The sequence below is a fragment of the Clavelina lepadiformis genome, chromosome 1 (genome assembly GCF_947623445.1).
Source record: "Clavelina lepadiformis chromosome 1, kaClaLepa1.1, whole genome shotgun sequence".
NCBI lineage: Eukaryota > Metazoa > Chordata > Ascidiacea > Aplousobranchia > Clavelinidae > Clavelina > Clavelina lepadiformis.
In genome coordinates, this window is record NC_135240.1 from 12,210,368 (window position 1) to 12,230,634 (window position 20,267).

At 35.6% G+C, this 20,267-nt stretch overlaps 3 protein-coding genes across 6 annotated transcripts in view; all 3 read right to left on the minus strand.

Annotated features, from left to right (window-relative positions):
• The window catches only part of LOC143449235 (uncharacterized), a 29,754-nt gene extending 10,552 nt beyond the window's left edge, over positions 1-19,202 (minus strand). Inside the window, exons 1-13 of the mRNA XM_076949351.1 lie at positions 19,129-19,202; positions 18,831-19,060; positions 17,565-17,691; positions 17,398-17,521; positions 16,806-16,824; positions 16,677-16,762; positions 16,530-16,583; positions 16,285-16,405; positions 16,034-16,210; positions 14,977-15,119; positions 13,543-13,640; positions 13,178-13,400; positions 12,901-13,069 (exon numbers count right to left, since the gene is read on the minus strand). Of these exons, the coding sequence (XP_076805466.1) occupies positions 12,901-13,069; positions 13,178-13,400; positions 13,543-13,640; positions 14,977-15,119; positions 16,034-16,210; positions 16,285-16,405; positions 16,530-16,583; positions 16,677-16,762; positions 16,806-16,824; positions 17,398-17,521; positions 17,565-17,691; positions 18,831-19,060; positions 19,129-19,202 (1,645 nt within the window). The remainder of the gene's footprint in view (positions 1-12,900; positions 13,070-13,177; positions 13,401-13,542; positions 13,641-14,976; positions 15,120-16,033; positions 16,211-16,284; positions 16,406-16,529; positions 16,584-16,676; positions 16,763-16,805; positions 16,825-17,397; positions 17,522-17,564; positions 17,692-18,830; positions 19,061-19,128) is intronic.
• On the minus strand, positions 563-17,871 carry LOC143454620 (glucagon-like peptide 1 receptor). Of its 4 annotated transcripts, none has more exons than XM_076955052.1 (11): positions 17,541-17,871; positions 7,257-7,333; positions 6,126-6,246; positions 5,900-6,004; positions 4,583-4,725; positions 4,123-4,220; positions 3,716-3,959; positions 2,704-2,881; positions 2,095-2,225; positions 1,782-2,012; positions 563-1,632 (listed from the first exon to the last, which is right to left on the minus strand). In XM_076955052.1, the coding sequence occupies exons 3-11, from the start codon at positions 6,199-6,201 to the stop codon at positions 1,324-1,326; spliced, it is 1,515 nt and encodes a 504-aa protein (XP_076811167.1). In that variant the 5' UTR covers positions 6,202-6,246; positions 7,257-7,333; positions 17,541-17,871; the 3' UTR covers positions 563-1,323. The 4 variants fall into 4 exon arrangements, with proteins under 4 accessions (XP_076811167.1, XP_076811151.1, XP_076811141.1 ...); XM_076955036.1 differs by lacking the exon at positions 17,541-17,871 and adding an exon at positions 7,397-7,749; XM_076955026.1 differs by lacking the exon at positions 17,541-17,871 and having other exon boundaries at positions 7,257-7,750.
• Positions 9,845-12,774, minus strand: LOC143455354 (secretin receptor-like). The gene is made up of 3 exons (XM_076955086.1): positions 12,628-12,774; positions 11,087-11,317; positions 9,845-10,937 (listed from the first exon to the last, which is right to left on the minus strand). Exons 1-3 carry the CDS (start codon positions 12,628-12,630, stop codon positions 10,629-10,631), a joined length of 543 nt encoding a protein of 180 aa, XP_076811201.1. The 5' UTR covers positions 12,631-12,774; the 3' UTR covers positions 9,845-10,628.
• Positions 19,203-20,267: the final 1,065 nt, after the last annotated feature.

Consider the following 20,267-nt stretch of genomic DNA (forward strand, 5'->3'; position numbering starts at 1 on the left):
GTATTTCATTTAAATGCGAGAAATGTAGCCAATGCACTACAATTTGATTTTAAGAAAACCTGTTATACGACTATACACTAGCTTTATGTCTGGAAAGGCTACATCATAAAGACAAAGCCAGGAAACAAATCAAGCAAGATTTGAACATGTGTTACCGAAATACGTTCCAAACTATTAGTTCAATCAATTTCATTCAAATATCAATGGATTTGATTCTATTTCTGCTACACTTTGTCTCATTCCTACATTGACTTTGTTGTTGCTTTGGTTTTTCGATGTTTATAGAGATTTGTTTTTGTGCACTCGGTTGGTATTATATAGCCTAGCCCTAAAGTACATCAACCAAAATTGGTTGGCAAAGTGATTATGTGAAAGTTGGTTGCATATGATTGAGTATGTTATGTTTTTTAAAAAAAGGAGACAATTTGACAAATAGTTTTCTCCAAACGAATAAGCTTAACGAACATAATACAAAGTGGAGTGGACAGTTTTCTTTTTTTAGTTATAAATATTTGTGTTTTTGTGACGTCTTTCTTGATGTAAATAATTCTTAACGTGCTGATTTACATTTCTTCTTGTAATTATTCTTCATTTACAACCGAGTTTATTTGTGTTTATACAAGGCATATATTTAGATTACATTTACGTCAAACAAACAAATCACCAATATCCATGTCTATATTGAAACGTCACAGCATAAAACGAAACAGCAAACAGCTTGAGCATAAATTATTTAAGTTATGTCAACATGCAGCACACTTCAGAAAATTATAATTTTGTTACAGAATTTCAGCTTATAAACTAACCATTTCCAGGACACCTAACACCAGCAGTATCTCTCTTAAACTGGAACTTTTGAGTCAACTTCAACAATAACAAATAACCTATACAAAGAGCAGTGTCATAAACAAGTTATCAAATTCGAGTCGCAAGTCAAGTCCGTATAAATCGATATAAATGACTCGAGTCAAGTCAAGTCATTTGATAAATAAGACTCCAGTCAACCGATATTCGAAAGCAAAAATACCATTTCTGCCAAACAAAAACGTTTAGGTCTATTACAAAATATGCTCCACTTGATTAATTACGCCGTATACGCGTTCGTAGACAAATAAATTCAGTTTATATTACAATGTAATGTGTTTGGACCAATGAATAAAGATTCGTTTTACCTTAATGCCCAAACAAAATCAAAGAGAACCGACTCGAGTCAATTCAAGTAAATTATGTGGCCAACTTTCTTATAAAGGCAATCGAGACAAGTCATGTCTTTGGAAAAAGTGTCTCGAGTCATTATGACTCTGAGCAGGAGTAGGACCCTTGTTACAAAAGCGGTTTTGTCGAAATGGAAAAGTTTAAATTACGTCCTTTGCTCTCAATATTGGACTGCTTGATAAAGCCTTCAGCCAGGTATTGACAATGATCCGACTTCGGCGATATTTTCCCAAGAAAAGTACGAGGTGGACTGTCGCTTGTTAGTGATGTAGACATCCGGGTAAAACAGCTTCGAGTTAACGAGCAAGTTTTAAAAGCAGAGGCAGCAAACGTCAGGTTTTTTGTTCTCCAAAATTTTTTCACTTCGGTTTGTACTTCACTGTTTCGAAAGCAGTAAAGTATCGCCGTAAACGCACCCTGCCGAGAAGTGACAATATTGTTAAGCATTCAATCCAAATATTAGCAACAAAGACAAAACCTAGACATATATGCAATGTTTGTAAAGTACCGTATCTACTGAGAAATTATACGAGTATACTCGTAAAAATACAACTATAGATACTAGCCTGAAAAGAAATGCAAACAAGCTCCAAACTTTTAACATCTTTAATATTAGAACCAAGACTTGCTAATGTAACCGATAGAAAGAAAAACACTGTGTGCTGCGTTCCAAGCAGAGTAACCAGTGCCAGTGTAGATAAGGCAAGTCTAACAATCTTATCTTTCTTTTGCATGGTTTTAGCCCGCAACTTCGAGCAAATGATTCGCATAAAGTTGATGAAGAGAATAAAGTTTATCTGCAAGTAAGACTTAAGCAATGTAACCGGAATTTTACTGAAAGCTGTAGGCTAACATAGATTTGAAAACTACTTTACATACCATGATAGATAAAATTATTGGGATCTGAACCACTAAGGCAAACTGTTCCGGCTGTGAGTAAATTGTCCAACAGGGATCTTCAACTGCAATTACTAAAACGAACCACACACCAACCAACAACATAGGTCCAACTGACAACAAAAACTCTATGTAAATACTCTGTCACAAACTATCACTGAAACACTGTTATTGTTATGTACCGTATATATGGGTGTCATCACTTGACATAATAGACAATAATTACGGGGCCGGCCTTAGCCCAATGAGAGCAATGCGACTGCGTTGGTCTTTTTGAGGTCGCAAGCTACTTAGTGCTAAAAGGAAAATAAAAATATAAAGTATGTTTGGCAAATCACAGTGTTATTTCTCAATTTGTTTTCGAAAGACACTGTTTAGATGAAAATAAATCACAAAGCAAAGCTTTAATGGGAGCAGTTTATTATAACGACGTATAATCAAATATCGAAATAAATATTCAACATTCAATCAAATATTCAAAATCAGCAAAGAGCCCCGCCATCGTATCTTGCATTGGGCCAAGCGCTTGCTCAGGCCAGCTCCGACAAATTAGTAATTACTTGGTTTAGTTATATCTATCGATATATTTACCCCAACCAAAAAGAACAAAGGCTATTAGTTTTTCCACGGTTTCGTCCTTTGTTTTAGCAAGATTTATATACCATTGCAAGTAAACGCCTTCAATCAATAACCAAAAATAATTTGCTGTCATGGCATAATACAAAACAGCCATGATGGTAACATATTTGATTGGGAGAGGGCAAGTAGCCTAAAATATAAGTAAATTTGAATTAATCAGATGTCAGAAAGACTCAGTAAAACCTACTCAGTAAAACTCGACAGCATGAAAGAAAATGTTGTTACGGAAAACGAACGCATGACGATAGAAGTTATAGCTCCGTGCAGCTTAACCCTAGAATGGCCATACGGGTCCATTGGACCCGATCAGCAACTATGAATGTTGTTGAGTTTTGCTTGTAGGGTTTGGTGGGCCTAGGCTCCTTATACTCCTAGAGATGTTAAAACTAGTCTGATTGTTTAACCTGAAATTTTTTCAATTACTTAGAAAAATGAGAATATAGCTTCTCTAACCATCCGGGTCCAACAGATACGTTTACAAATTTCCTATTCAAACTTGATCAGTTTTCGGTTTAAAGCTGAAAAATTTGCCATGGTATGCTAGCCATTGTATTGGTAAGCGTATATTACATCATAATTTCTACCTTGGTCTTTGCGTCGGCCAATAGTAGTTTGACATTCTTAGCCTATTCGTAAACATTAGCGACTTGTTTAGCCTATGCAGTTTTTTTATACGAAATCTGTGCCTAGTATTTTACATCTTTTAACCCTAGTCTTCAGTCACCGCATGGTCTTACCCTCATCGTTTTGCAGCGCAGTTCTGTGTAGTAACCTTGCTCTACCAGTATCCCAGCCTGTATCCCCAACATTTCAACTTTGTAAACTAAGCAATTGCGTGTTCAGCAAGCATGCCACACTACGGGTCCATTGGACCCGTACCGTAAGAGACTCTATAAAAATTTTCCGGCCATTCTAGGGTTAATCAGACAAATCAGATTATTCTTTATAAAAGATTCGTTCCTACCACACGAGTTCGAATGTTGCCAAATGTGTCGCAATATTGATCGAAGTTCTTTTTGAGAGTAATCATGTTTTCCGGGAAGGTGTCGTTGTCGTTGTAAGATAAGGTGTCGTTGTCGTTGTGAGATAAGGTGTCGTTGTTGTCGTTATACAAACCTATTTCTAGCGTCACAATGTTCACCACATAGCGAAGTATAAACGAAAGCATTAGACAGATGTGGATATAGTTGCGAATGCAGCGAAGTTTCCTGTATATTTGAAAGAAATCTCTCAAAGTTACACAAAAACCTAAAAATTCCTGTTAACATGCGACAAAGTAAATCACAGACATTTTATTCCAATGTAGTCAAACTTTAGTTTATTTCAGCATTTTGTAGCAATAAATTTGAGTTCTTTGTGGAAATGACTTACTTAAAGTATGAAAAGATGAATAAAGCAATCACCAGGAATAGCAGTGAAACCGTAAGTCCAACATTTTGTAGTACTTCACACACCTTTTGGAAACCATCCTGCAGTAAATATATGTTTCAATAATTGTTTTTGAGATATGTAACCTCAGTCAGCTTATTTTTTATCAAACACCTAATAAATTATTATCATTAAAGCGCCGAGTTGAAAACCTGGGAAATGTCTTAACTAAATCACTCTCAATATAAAACTTAAAAGCTTTACAGTTAGGTCACATGCAGGCAAATCATTGCTATCTTCATCATTAATTATATTACTTAATATAATCGTCACTTACATCCTGACCCCCTATGATAGAAAGAGAATTGAAAGTATAGTATGTATAGGCCTACTCATGTGGGCGACTATGATTATACTAAAAGTTTACTCGAATGTTTTCATAGTTTGACACTTCTATGCTTACCTCCCGGACACCGATGTTAGTACTGTTTGGAACAGAAGATTCGGCTGCATAAAGATTACAATCTTTCCAGTAGGACCATGTTTCGCCACCTTTTTGGTACCACTGACCATTGGGTTCACAGAACCGATAACCGCTCAAGTTATCTGAAAATGACCAAATTTTCGCATGCTTTTGTTTAATGTTATGCCAACAACTATAAGCATAGGAAGACAGAAAATATATTTTCCCACGAAAGTCCACTTCTCCAAAAATTGGCTGATTGAATTGGATGAACATTTTATCAATGCAGAAACTAGCATTTAATTATGGTATTTACAGTAGATTTATAAATTCAAAGCAAAACCTAGTTTAAGTACAAAGACAAAACAACATATCAATTACACTGCTTTTTATATACAGTGCGTTCACTTTAGATTGGTATAATTTTTTTAAAGCTGCTAAACGTATGCAGCGTATTTTACTGTATTTCAACCTCCATGATCGTGTAGCATACTGCACATAGTAACAGTACAAAATAGATTCTTAATTATGCTCCTATACATTAAGTTTTTATGCAGTTTAATGTCAAATTATATGTTGTCTGAACTCATCAAATGAGAAGTGTTGTTTTCAGCAAGCACACGTAAAATGCTTGAGCAAATAATTATCAAAGTCAAGATTGCCAAAACCAATCGTGCAAAACATGCGTCATATAAAGCTGAGCACGCGAAAAACGACGTGGATTGATAGAGCGCACAGTGCTAATTATCGAAAGCAAGATGAATATTTTAGGTTAAAAGAAAGATAAATTACAAGAAAAATAACAATAATTACAAGATAAATTACAATAAAAGAAAAATAAATTGATCCGATAGCACTATGACGTTGCACGACACAAAACTGAAAATAATTTTCCAAAATTAAAATAAAAACACTAATAGCTTTCGTACAGTTTTTCCTTTAGAAGGATTTTTGATGCAGTTAATTGGTTTTTTTTTATAAAGAAACTCATTTATGTGTTTTACTTGCTCCTGTTTTATGAAAAATAAAGTCAACTTCACGAGCATATTCTATGATTTTAAGTTGAAGCACGCAGTAAAATGTTTTGCACCGCCAATGTTCGTTCTGTTTCGGGAAAAACTCTATAAACACTTTGCTCAGAGACGTTTTGCAAAACTTGTTTGTGGCAGAAGAAAACGATCTAATTACCTAATTAATTATTTACAAAAATATTATTGGAAACATACACTTTTTTGGAATGATAGAATTATTTGATATTATGACCACAATGTAACTTGCTTTATTATTTAAATATTAGAAAAGGGCCAATTTCCTCACCTTTTCCATATGGAATCCCAGGCGGACAAGGAGCCTCCACTAAACTGTGTGCACGTCCATGAGGCCAACACATGAATCCATCAAATCTTCCCGGACAAAATGTGTCTAATACAAGAAAATATAAATTTTGCATAAAATTTGTTAAAAAAATCAAGCTAAGCTTAAACAACATGTTTCAGTTAAATTTCATTAAACTTTAGTCTGGAATATGATTCACAAATCTAACCGTTTTCTTGAAACTTGAGTTTGGTTTTGTTCAACGTTTCTTCGCATTTTTGTTCGAATAGAGCAGAAAGGCACATGAGCCCTTGCGTTGTAATCTTACTGATATGACTGTCTTCAATAGACTGTATAGTAAACAAGATAAGCGTATATAGTTTCCAGTACCTTAGCTTGATCATAAATACATAAGTAAAAGCGTTTTATAGAACGTGCTTATCGGTGTTTGACGCCAGCTGGACGGCTTAAAACAGAAGTAACAATATTGTGAACGGTCGATGGGAGCCCTTCCAAATGTCCAATGCACTAACGTAAAGTTTGAAAAATAATCTTAACACGGTGGCTTTTACGTCGATGGCAAACATTAGATGCTGAAGACAAGCAGACTACTTTTCCGAATATTTGATCTTAACATCGAAATCATCGGTACTGTATTTGCTTGGGCCAACGTCTCCATATACTTTATAACCCGAAGCTAATAAATCAATACCTTAGTTTGCCGTAAATGTTTTTATATAAAATCTTATAATCACTTGTAGCGCAATAGACTTTCTAAAGATATCTAAAATTTATAAATTAAACTACAAATAAGCTAAACTTTCGGTAAATATCTAGCAACAATATTTACACATCGTACTGATTCGGAAAACGCTCAGAAATACTAAGAAATTCTCTTGATTTTGCAAATTTTCGATGCTACGAATTAGATCGTTTTTGTTTTTATATCTCACAGCCAGGTCTAGCTTTATCAAGCGCCGGGTTTTGGCGATTTTAAACAACTTAATGTAGTAATAATAATAACGTCAAAGCATTGCTTCGTAACATACTTTTACCAAAACATTCTCTTTCGAGAACGTTATGAAAAATAGCACTGTGATTTGCGAAAAAACGTTAAATGATTATTTTTGTCTTCGTTCTAAGTAGCACAACACCTAACGCAGTCGCATCGCTTTTCTTGGCCTAACGCCGGCCCGTCTATAGCCTTTGTAATTCTAAGGCTTAAAAATCAGAACTCAGAATGTTCAAAATTATTTTTATGAATCGATTTTGCAAAGTGTCTATATATACTTGGCAAAGCTACATTATTGCACTACGATAACTAATATTAATTATTATTATTATTATAATCACACCTTACCTTCTTTACTGAGCAAATTGTCAATGAGTCATAATTGTAGTCTGTATTATTTTCATCATAGTGATCCTCCGTGTACTCTGCGTAGTTATCTTCCTGTTCGTAAGAATTATTTTTGTCTTGACTTTCGAAAGCATAATTACCTGTAAAGGGCCAAGGCAGAGCACCTTTGCAGCGATCTGTTTTTTCCAGTAAATTCAAAAACTTCTCGGGATATGCACTGGCGCTTATGTTACTCATTGCAAACTCTTCCTTAAAAAAGCGTTTGCTTCTATTTGTGTTGTTCTATGTTTCTGCTCACGTTTAACGTTCAGTGGCTATCCTCGGTCCAAACAATGCCTCGATTGTTTTCGATAGATCTTGTAGCAACTAAATTGCATATGAAGCAAAACCTTGTTTTATATACGAAATATCTTTTGAAGTACGATAGAACTTTTCGATATTTTTTTACATGTTGCCACTCCATTGCTGTAATACAACCTCAAACAGTGTTTACTTGACAAAGTGCGCAATTGCGGTAAAACGTAATGGTTCTGACAAAAACAATGACATCTGTACAACCAACACAAAACCGGTAATTATATAAAATTATTAGGTATAAATAAAGGTCTCTGATGAAATTATGAGTTTATGCAAAAGCGTATAATCCCACCTGATCAACGTTATAACTTACATGAGTATAGAAAATTATTCAATATGCATACTTACTCAAAAGTTCCACATTTGGATAAAATTTTGTATTCTGTATAAACATGTGTTTGGATATAGGTTACCCAGTGGTAATGAACTATATATATAGAATTATAGACCATAGGTCGGCAACCCGCGTCTCTTTCATCTCTGTGCTCTGGCTCCCGCGACTCAGAGCCAACGAGTTTTTTTAGGAAAACTTAATGTGAATAAATAATGGTGTTTATTAGTGTCACAATGTAATAAATTAATGCGTTTGTCTGGTTATTATTCAGAAAGATTTATTCGGACGCGGAAAATCTTATGTAAACACTGCACAGTGATTTTCGAGGGCATAATGCGCATGACTGCTTGTCACTCACGTGATCCTAAGTTTGTTTTTGTTCGAGGTCGCACGTCTTGGATATTGGTCTGTGTTTGGTGACTATGCGGATTGTCATCTTTGTAGTGAGAATTGTGTGAGGGTAACTATGGAAGTTTTTACGTGTAACTGTAAAGCATTAGTTCGAATTATATATGTAGCGTTATGTTTTTTGTCTTAAGTAGTCAATTAGGTGTTGTGGCTCAGTGTAAGTTTTAGTCTAGCGAACACGATACCAAATGGCTCTTTCAATGCTAAGGGTTGCCGACCCATGATATAGACCAACCCTTCGATAACGAAAAATCTCTTTTACAGGTGCGTTAGTATTTCGACGGTATCACGCAAACGTTCAGCAGAAGTAGCTTTTAGCTCCACCTGCACCAATGCCACAACTGCAGGAAAACAACGCCTCACCTGCGCAACCTTGAGATGCAGTGCTCTTGTGTAGCTTGCGTCGCCAAAGTGAACACCTGACCCATGTGTAGATCTGTCATTCAACAAACTATTAAAGTATTCAGAGCTTAAAACATATTGATTTATAGTTTCGCTTTTCCCATGAAGATATTATTCACCCGATTATAAAGTGGGCATTTGCTTACCGTCAAGCCCGAAAAGGGAGTCTTACGCACGCACAAGATAGAAATCGTAGTAAAAGACGAATCAATTCGGTTGAACAAAAACTAGCAGCTTAATTGTCTAACACCCGACAAAGAAATATTGACAAAGAATTTTATGTATGTTGAAATAGTGTATGCTTTTTTCATGTTAACGTTTACATTTTTCAATGTTGTACATTTTTCATGTCAACAAACAATATCAACCATTTCGCTTGTTTCATGTGAACACTATTTGAAATACTTCTGCAAGTCAAAAGCGACTTACGCATGACACCCGACGGGCCCCGACGCTCTACATTTTTTGATCACCGCAACGGATCTACATTTTAGGTCGATGGATCTACATTATTGGATGACAGCGCAAAGGATCTTCGGACTGTCCAGCCGTTATGACGTCTTATACTACTGACATCAAAAAGACGAAGCCGGGAAACAAATCAAGCAAGATTTGAACATGAGTTACCAAAATACGTTCCAAATTATTAGTTCAATCAATTTCATTCAAATATCAATGGATTTGATTCTATTTCTGCTACACTTTGTCTCATTCCTACATTGACTTTGTTGTTGGCTTGCTTTTCCAATGTTTATAGAGACCTGTTTTTGTGCGTTCGTTTTGTATTATATAAGCCTAAAGTATACCAACCGAAATCGGTTGGCAAAGTGGTTATATAAAAGTTGGTTGCAGATCACTGAGTATGTTATGTTTTTTTTTAAATGGTACAATTTGACAAATAGTTTTCCCCAAACGAATAAGCTTAACGTACATAATACGGTTAGGTGACACCACATACTACAAAGTGGAGTGAACAGGCAGTTTTCTGTTTCCAGTTAGAAATATTTGTTTTTTTATGACTTCTTTCTTCGTGTAGGCCTAAGTAACTTTTAAAGTGCTGTTTTTACATTCCTTGTTATAAATACTCTTCATTTACAATCGAGTTTATTTGTGTTTATACAAGGCATATATTTAGATTACATTTACGTCAAACAAACAAATCACCAATATACAATTCTACGTTGAAACGTCACCGCAAAAAACGAAACAGCAAACAGCTTGAGCATAAATTAATTATTTAAGTTATGGCAACATGCAGCACACTTCAGAAAATTATAATTTTGTTACAGAATTTCAGCTTATAGACTAACCATTTCCAGGACACCTAACACCAGCATCTAACCCCACCTCTCTTATACTGGAACTTTTGAGTAAACTTCGTCAATAACAAATATTCTATACAACGAGCAGTGTTGTAAACAAGTTTTCAAATTCGAGTCGCAAGTCAAGTCCGTATAAATCGACATAAATGACTCAACTCAAGTAAAGTCATTTGATAAGTAAGACTCCAGTCAACTGATATTTGAAAGCAAGCTAGACAGAAAGCTAAAATACCATTTCTGCCAAACAAAAACGTTTAAGTCTATTACAAAATTTGTTCCATTTGATTAATTACACCGTATACGCGTTCGTAGACAAATAAATTCATTTTATATTATAATGTATTGCGTTTGGACCAATGAATAAAGATACGTTTCACCTTAATGTTCAAACGAGATAAAAAGAAACCACTCGAGTCATTTTAAATATTGACTCGAGTCAATTCAAGTCATTTATGTAGCCTACTTTCTTGTAAAGGCAATCGAGAAAAGTCATGTCTTTGGAAAAAGTGTCTCGAGTCATTATGACTCTGACCAGGAGTAGGACCCTTGTTACAAAAGCGGTTTTGTCGAATTGGAAAAGTTTAAATTACGACCTTTGCTCTCAATATTGGACTGCTTGATAAAGCCTTCAGCCAGGTCTTGACAATGGTCCGACTTCGGCGATTTTTTCCCAAGAAAAGTACGAGGTGGACTGTCGCTTGTGAGTGATGTAGACATCCGGCTACCAGGGCTTTGAGTCCACAAGGAATTTTTAAAAGCTGCTGCAGTGAACTTTATGTTTTTCTTTGTCCAAAGTTTTTTCACTTCGGTTTGTACTTCACCGTTTCGAAAGCAATAAAGTATCGCCGTAAACGCACCCTGCCGAGAAGTGACAATATCGTTAAACATTCAATCCAAATATTAGCAACAAAGACAAAACCTCGACATGTAAGCAATGTTTATAAAGTGCGGTATTTACTGAGAAAGTATACGAGTATACTCGTAAAAATACAACTATATATACTAGCCTGAAAAGAAATGCAAACAAGCTCGATGCTTCCAACAACTTCAATATCAACATCAAGACTTGCTAATGTAACCGATAGAAAGAAAAACACTGTGTGCTGAGTTCCAAGCAGAGTGACCAGTGCCAGTGTAGATAAGGCAAGTCTAACAATCTTATCTTTCTTTTGCATAGTTTTAGCACGCAACTTGGAGAAAATGATTCGCATAATGTTGATGAAGAGAACAAAGTTTATCTGCAATTAAGAATTAAGCAATGTAACCGGAACTTTACTGTAAGTTGTGGTACTACGACACCTTATCGAAAGACACTTTATCGAACGACACTTTATCGAACGACACCTGATCGAAACGACAGCTGATCGAAAGACACTTTATCGAACGACAGTTAATCAAAACGACAGTTGATCGAACGACACTTTATCGAACCGACAGTTCAAGCAAGATTTTTGCGTGTTTCTCAAACATTGAAACAATGAGCCATTGTGATGTACGGTCTTTGTAATGGTGTGCATTAATGAATTGTGATGTATATATCATAAAGTTGACGATTTATATTTTATATCTATATTTTATATTTGTATCATAAAGTGTTCGATTGCGCATGGCGGCCGGCCCGCCCACATATTAATAAGATATCACAAGAATACGCACGAGAATTACTAAGTACGAGATTGTCTGTACAGTAGACTAGACTAGTCATTATAGATACAAAGAGTATAAAATTGTTTAATAAATATTTAATAAATTGTCGTTCTTTTAACAGTGCATATCGTCAGTTGTTTCAATAAATTGTGGATCTTTTAACTCTATCCTAACCAGGCTCGCGAGTTTACTAAAAAAACTAGGTGTGGCCAACCCCGCACACACATTTGCAATCGTTAATTACTAGAAACCTATGCGTCGTAGACGATGACATTATTACAGGTTAGTAGAAACATCATCTGGCTTCCTGTATACATCATAATTGTAAAACTAAAGAAAGTGAATTTAGTGTAAATTAGGTATTTCTAAAAGTGACACATTTCTATAAATTCTTCTTGTTACGCCGCGCCCCCGCTGTGAAAAGAGAACGAAAAAGAATAGTTAGTCAAGTTATTGGTGCGTAAATGAGTAATACGTTTCAATGCGGAGAGAGAGCAAAATTATATAAATATCACAATATCTCAAAAATTACAAAATCCAACTTTATCAAACAAACATGGACAGATAGCTGAACATCACAATGACCCATTGTTTCAATGTTTGAGAAACACGCAAAAATCTTGCTTGAACTGTCGGTTCGATAAAGTGTCGTTCGATCAACTGTCGCTTTCATCAGCTGTCGGTTCGATAAAGTGTCGTTTGATTAACTTTCGGTTCGATAAAGTGTCGTTCGATCAACTGTCGTTTCGATCAGCTGTCGTTTCGATCAGGTGTCGTTCGATTAAGTGTCTTTCGATAAAGTGTCGTTCGATTAAGTGTCGTTCGATAAAGTGTCTTTCGATAAGGTGTCGCGTCACGGTAAGTTGTAGGCTAGCGTAGATTTGAAAACTGCTTTACATACCATGATAGATAAAAATATTGGGACTTGAACAACCAACGAAAACTGTTCTGGCTGTGAGTAAATTGTCCAACAGGGATCTTCAACTGCAATTACTAAAACGAGCCACAAACCAACCGACAAAATAGGTCCACCAGACAACAAAAATTATATGAAGGCCTAAACACCCCTTTACAAACGATCACAAACACTGTTGCTGGTATTTACAATAAATAAGTGTCATTAATTTTTATTGTAGACCAATTGTTACTAAGTTCGAACTGTCAAAACATTTACCCCAACCGAAAAGAACAAAGGCTGGAAAGTATTTGCTTGTTAGGTTCCCAAGAGTTAGAAGCGATTGCAAGTAAACGCCTTCAATCAATAACCAAAAATAGTTTGTTGTCATGGCATAATACAAAATACCCATGGTGGTAATGTAATTGACTGGAAGAGAGCAAGTAGCCTAAAATATAAACAAGGCAGCATAAAACATAATGTTGTTACGGAAGATGAAGTTCGTGCAGTTTAGTTAGGCAAATCGGATTATTGTTTATAAAAGGTTTGTTCCTACCGCACGACTTAGAACGTTGCCAGATGGGTCGCAATATTGATCGAAGTTTTCTTTGAGATGCTTCATGTTTTCCGGGAAGGTTTCTTTGTCGTTGTCGTTGTCGTTGTCGTTGCCGTAGTCGTCATAAACATCTTTTGCCCGCGTCACCAAGTTCACCACATAGCGAAGTATAAACGAAAGCATTAGACAGATGTGGATATAGTTGCGCGTGCAGCGAAGTTTCCTGTCAAAAACATATCACAGTCTTACACAAAACCTGGAGTTTGTTATTAAAATACAGCAAAATAAATCGCATATATTTTAGTCTACCCGGCGCCCTGTTTTAGCATAAAATTCATTTTTATTTTTATATAGAAATGACTTACTTAAAGAATATGAAGATGTATAACGCAATCACCAGGCATACCAGTGAAACCGTAAATCCAACATTTTGTAGCACAGAACACACATTCTGGAATCCAAGCTACAGTAAATATACGTTTCGGTAAATTTTTTAAACGTAACTTCAGTTGACTAACTTGGTACCAGCCCCTTATAATGGGTTATCATTTAAACGTACCATGAGTTAAAAACCTGAGAAATGCTTAAACTAAGCTAACACACAAGCAAACGTAAACTCTTTGCCACGAGTTAAATGTGTCAGTAACGCTTTAGGTGACTGTTATACTTGTTTGAGCTTTTTGTATACTCATCATCCCACATTACACGTGGGTTATCTTTACATATATCAATAGCATTTCGAAAGTTGATATTTTCCTCATGAATTGATCCGATATACTCACTATATTGTATGGCAAGTTTTGCTGTATCATATACTTTATTTGCGTGTGTGTTTTGGATGATATCGTCTCGGTGGCGCAGCGGTTAGAGCTTCTTGCTCTTAGAAATACGAACGGGGTTCCCAGTTGGACTATCATTCTAATACCTTTGAGCAAGGTACAAACTACACTTGTTTTTTGTTAAGGGGTTAAGATAATCATTTCTAAATTTGAACAATAATCAAACAAAAAACGAATATCTACCGGAACTTGCACAAAGACTTTAAGCTCGACATCTGGGACCCAAGCGGTGAGGAACCATCGTCGAGTTTAGGTCGTGCAAAGACGTTTTAGCCAAATTTTATTTCATACATCATTTCAACATCAACATTAACTGGAGATGTATCGAGGGGCGGCTATACGAGATTATACTCTGAGTGTACTTATAGTCTACAGCAGGGCTTCCCAAACTGGGGTTCGTGATGACTGCACAGGGGGTCCATTGCTCTCACAAAAAGCAACTAAAATTTTATTAGCTTTTGCCTCTGCCTATACTTGTGTGAAACAACATGTTCAGCTCATACCAACATGAAGATAAAATACAGGTCCAGATTTGCCGTAGAGTCTGACTTACGAGTTTGCTTGTCACACATTTCTCCGAGAATTGATAAGTTGTGCAGTAAACAGCAACCTCATCCATCGCATTGATGTTGCCAGTGTTGTTAACAAACGTGGTTTAGTGTTATTTATTTTTGGGTTTTTATTATCCTTCCTCGTTGGTTAGGCAGAAAAATTGATGCAACATAAGATTGGAGACAAGAAAAAAGATTTACAAATAAGAGGTCCGTCGCCCAAAAAGTTTGAAAAATCCTGGTCTACAGTTTCACGGCAAAGGTATGTTACTCAGATCGAAACTTCGTTGTATCATTACGACGTCATTATGATGGTTGGGGTCAACTGGCGTAGCCAAAAACGTTCACGTGAAAAGGTCGGTTTTTCATGTATTCGAGCTTTTTTATAATTTCACACGCTTGTACTTACCTCCTGATCTCCAACGATAGTACTGATTGGAACAAAAGATTCGGCTGTATAAAGATTACAATCTTCCCAATAGGACCATATTTCGTCACCTTTTTTATACCACTCACCATTGGATTCACAGAGATGATAACCGCTCAAGTTATCTGCAATGACAAAATTTCACATGCTTTTGTTTAATTTTATGCCAACAACTATAAGCATAACAAGACAGAAAATATATTTCGCTACGAGAATCCACTCCTTTAAAGATTGGCTGATTAAATGGACCATTGACCATTGGATTCGCAGGAACTGATAACCACTTAAGTTATCTGAAAAAATTTCGCATCCTTTGTTTGTGTATTGTGCAAACATTAAGGAGGCAGAAACTATATGTGACATGCAAAACGATTAACATAAAGATTAAGGCTTGGTTTGCTGAACATTTATCTAGATACGCAGAATGAGGATTTTATACTTTTTTTAGGCTTAAAATATGGAAAATGTTCATTAAAAGGTTTGAAAATTACAAAATTATGTTATAACACCTAAGCAAAGGCATTAAGTAATTAAACTACAAAAGCAGATTAAAGAAAACCAAAAAACACTGCTTTCAATTTAGATGGAAAGACTTTTCGCAGTGTAGCGTATAGGCTATGTTTTCGTCTCTATAATCATTTAGCAATTGTAACCTACATACTTCGAATGTAAAATTTTTTATAGTTATTTATCTTTTCGCTTGTAATCGAGGTCGACATAAATTTAAACATATAAAAATAACGTTAAAATCTTATGTAAACGTAGTTTTTAATATAAAGTTACCCATGTTTCAGCAAACCAACTTTTCTGAACGTGATCGAAAGCAGATGCTTGACAAAATTTCGGTAAATTCGGGATTTTATCCAGGCCTTTCAGATTATGATTTTTGTTGCGATTTGTATATTCAAAAGGGTGACTTATGATTAAGGGCGGATTATATTATGTTATAGGAACATAAGCGTAGAAATATTTATACACTTCGCATATTGTCATACAAACATTGAATCTTAGAACAATTCGTCGATTAAGTTAAGTGCACCTTCTCCATATGGAATCCCAGACGGACAAGGAGCTTCCACTAAACTGTGTGCACGTCCATGAGGCCAACACATGAATCCATCAATTAAATCTTCCCGGACAAAATGTACCTTGTATAAGAATAAATTGTTCCATATAGTTCCATAAAATTTGTAAAAACACACACTCTCAACATAAGCTTAAAAACATATATTTCATTTAAGCTTTTTTAAATTCCAGTTTGTAGCCTACAAAGGAAATGCAAAGTCTAACCGTTTTCTTGAAAGTGGGGTTTGGTTTCGTTCAACGTTTCTTTGCATTTTTGTTCGAATAGAGCAGAAAGGCACATGAGCCCTTGGGTTGTAATCTTACTGATATGACTGTCTTCAATATACTGTATAGTAAACAAGATAAGTCTATGTAGTTTCAAGTACCTTAACTTCATCATAAATACATAAGTAAAAACGTTTTATAAAACGTGCTTATCGGTGTTTGACGCCAGCCGGACGGCTAAAAACAGAAGTAACAATATTGTGAACGGTCGATGGGAGTCCTTCCAAATGTCCAATGCACTAACGTAAAGTTTGAAAAATAACTAATCTAAACACGGTGGATTTTACGTCCATGGCAAAGATTAGATGCTGAAGACAAGCAGACTACTTTACCGAATATTTGATCCTATCATCGGTACTATCTTTGCTTGGGCCAACGCCTCCATATACTTTATAACCCGAAGCTAATAAATCAATACCTTAGTTTGCAGTAAATGTTTTTATATAACATCTTATAATCACTTGTAGCGCAATAGACTTTCTAAAGATGTCTAAAATTTATAAATTAAACTACAAATAAGTTAAATTTTCGGTAAACATGTAGCAAAAATATTTACACAGCGAACTTATTCGGAAAACGCTGGGAAATACTAAGAAATGCTCGTGATTGGGCAAATTTTCGATGTTACGAATTAAATCGTTTTTTATATCGCACAGCCAGGTCTGGCTTTATCAAGCGCGGGGCCTCTTGGCGATTTTAAACAACTTAATGTAATAATAATAATAACGTCAAAGCATTGCTTCGTAACATATTTTCACCAAAACATTCTCTTTCGAGAACAAAATGAAAAATAGCACTGCGATTTGCGAAAAATAAACGTTAAATGATTATTTTTGTCTTCGTTCTAAGTAGCACAACGCCTAACGCAGTCGCATCGCTTTTCTTGGCCTAAGGCTGGCCCGTCCATAGCAGTTATAAATCTAAGGCTTAAAAATAAGAACTCAGAAAGTTCAAAATATTTTTATGAATCGATTTTTCAAAGTGCACTCTCCTATATATACTTGACAAAGCTGCATTATTGCATTACGATAACTAATAATAATCACACCTTACCTTCTTTACTGAGCACATTGTCAATGAGTCATGATTGTAGTAAGCATTATTTTCATCATAGTGATCCTCCGTGTAGTCTGTGTAGTTATATTCTTGTTCGTAGGAATTATTATTTTTGTCTTGACTTTCGAAAGCATAATTACCTGTAAAGGGCCAAGGCAGAGCACCTTTGCAGCGATCTTTTTTTTTCCAGTAAATTCAAAAACTTCTCGGGATATGCACTGGCGCTTATGTTACTCATTGCAAACTCTTGCTTAAAAAAGCGTTTGCTTCTATTTGTGTTGTTCTGTGTTTCTGCCCACGTTTAACGTTTAGTGGCTATCCTCGGTCCAAACAATGCCTCGATTGTTTTCGATAGATCTTGTAGCAACTAAATTGCATATGAAGCAAAACCTTGTTTTATATACGAAATATCTTTTGAAGTACGATAAAACTTTTTGATATTTTTTTATATGTTGCCACTCCATTGCTGTACTACAACCTCAAACAGTGTTTACTTGACAAAGTGTGCAATTGCGGTAAAACGTAATGGTTCAGGCAAAAACAATGACGCATGTACAACCAACGCAAAACCGGTAATTATATGAAATTATTAGGTATAAATAAAGGTCTCTGATGAAATTATGAGTTTATGCAAAAGAGTATAATCTCATCTGATCAATGTCATAACTTACATGAGTAGAAAATAATTCAATATGCATATTTACTCAAAAGTTCCACATTTGGATGAAATTCTTTATTCTGTATAAACAAGTGTTTGGATAGGTTATACCCAGTGGTAATGAACTATATATATAGAATTATAGACCATAGGTCGGCAACCCGCGGCTCTTTCATCTCTGTGCTCTGGCTCCCACGACTCAGAGCCAACGAGTTTTTTTAGGAAAACTTAATGTGAATAAATAATGGTGTTTATTAGTATGACAATGTAATAAATTAATGCGTTTGTCTGGTTATTATTCAGAAAGATTTATTCGGACGCGGAAAATCTTTTATAAATACTATACAGTGATTTTCGCGAGGATAACACTGGTCAACAAAACTTTTGTTGCATTTCTACCAACACTTGTTCTTACCTAATTTGGGGGCGCTGAATCCGAATCTGACCTTAGTTTTTTTCTGCAAGGTCTAGATTTTTTGCAAATTGCGATTTTTTATTTTTTATTTACTCAATTCAAATTTTCTGAAAATTACATGATTTGTCAAATGACGTTCTTGCTTATAGTCGAATAACCAACCTCAAAACAAAAATAGGTTCCCAGAAATTATTGTGTTGCCACTAGCATTTGTATTTACAGACAATTAGGCACCAAATGTTTGAAAAAATGTAACAAAGAACATTTTTGCTGGTAAAATACATGTAATAAGCGATTTTTTTTTTCAAAATGACATTAAAAAGAATGATGGCAATCCAATAACTTCTGAGTTTGTACGTTTTTTGAGTTTGCTGGAAAGTGTAAAGAAGATGATGAAAGGAAAGGACTCGTTGTCAGGATTTAGAACTTTAACAAACTGTGTTATGAGACCTAGTTTGATGTGCAAGGGCGGAAAAACAATTTTGTCTCTGCTTACGATTGGGTTGTGTGTTACATTAGGCATGCCAACTTGAAATGTTTCACGTAAGGGCCGCTCCTTCTGTGTCCAATGTTTTTCACGTGCTCTGCTGTCCCACATGCATAAATAACATAGAAATTTAGTGTATCCTTTTTGCTGACCTAGCAGAAAACTAACCATTTTGAGGTTAACACAAATGATCCAGTTGTGCTCATGTTATCTGAGCAAATCCATAACAATTCTGATGTCATCATGCCGTTTCTTTAAGACAGTGGAGTGACCAACTGGAACAGCTTCATAAACATTTCCATTGTGTAAAAGGACACACTTGATGCTGCGCTTGGAACTGTCCAAAAACAATCGCCATTGTTCTGTATCATACGAGGAGATACCCAGTTGTTCGAGAAGACCATGTATATCGTTACAATATACCAGCATATTTTCCTCTGAAAAATAGGGAAGAAAGAGTTCTTCTCTTTTTCGAAAAAAGGAAACCTTTACAGATTAATCTAGAACCTGCTTTTCCTTGAGTCTGGAGACTAAGAGCTGAGCCTCTTGCTTGGAAAAATCTAAATCACGTACTAAGTCATTCAGTTCTGATTGATTAAACTGCTGAACAGCTACTCTGGTTTCACCAGAAGAGTGTTCAGATTCTGTATCTGTTCTTTTATACTCCATTTCCATAACCTCTTCCCTTTCCGATTCAGTTTCCTCATCTTCAGAAAATGTAAAACCACTAAAGACTGGAGGAGGGAATCTATCAGAGTGCGGAACAGGTCGTATAGCTGATGGTATACTTGGATAAGAAAGCATTAGTCGGCTCTTCCTGCCAACACCTTTCATATTTACCATGCAAAAGTAGCAGTCAGTCGTGTGATCTTAGGGTTCATCACGCCACACCATTGGAATGCAAAAAGGCAGACTCTTCCGCTTTCCTTTTGTTCAGTCTCTGAGCATTTGTTCGCAATTATGGCACACAATATGTGGAGACCATTTCTTATCTTGATCGCCAAGATGGATGCCAAAGTAAGCTCTGTAGGCAGGCTTCACGAACGATGTTATATTTCATCTTTGACGAAAAAAGCGTGTACACAACACTGATATCACAAAATGAATCAGGTTTATTTTTGCATTTACGAGTGTAAAATAGAGCTTATAACCTATCCTACAGCATCTGTCCGCAATACCTCACTATAATCAAACTGCTTAGCTTCTTCAAACGCCCTTAAACAGCAATAGGCTACAACTTAAAAGAGCTGAAAGCTTCTATCTGAAACACTGGTACTGTACCATACAGACAGCGCACACTAAATATG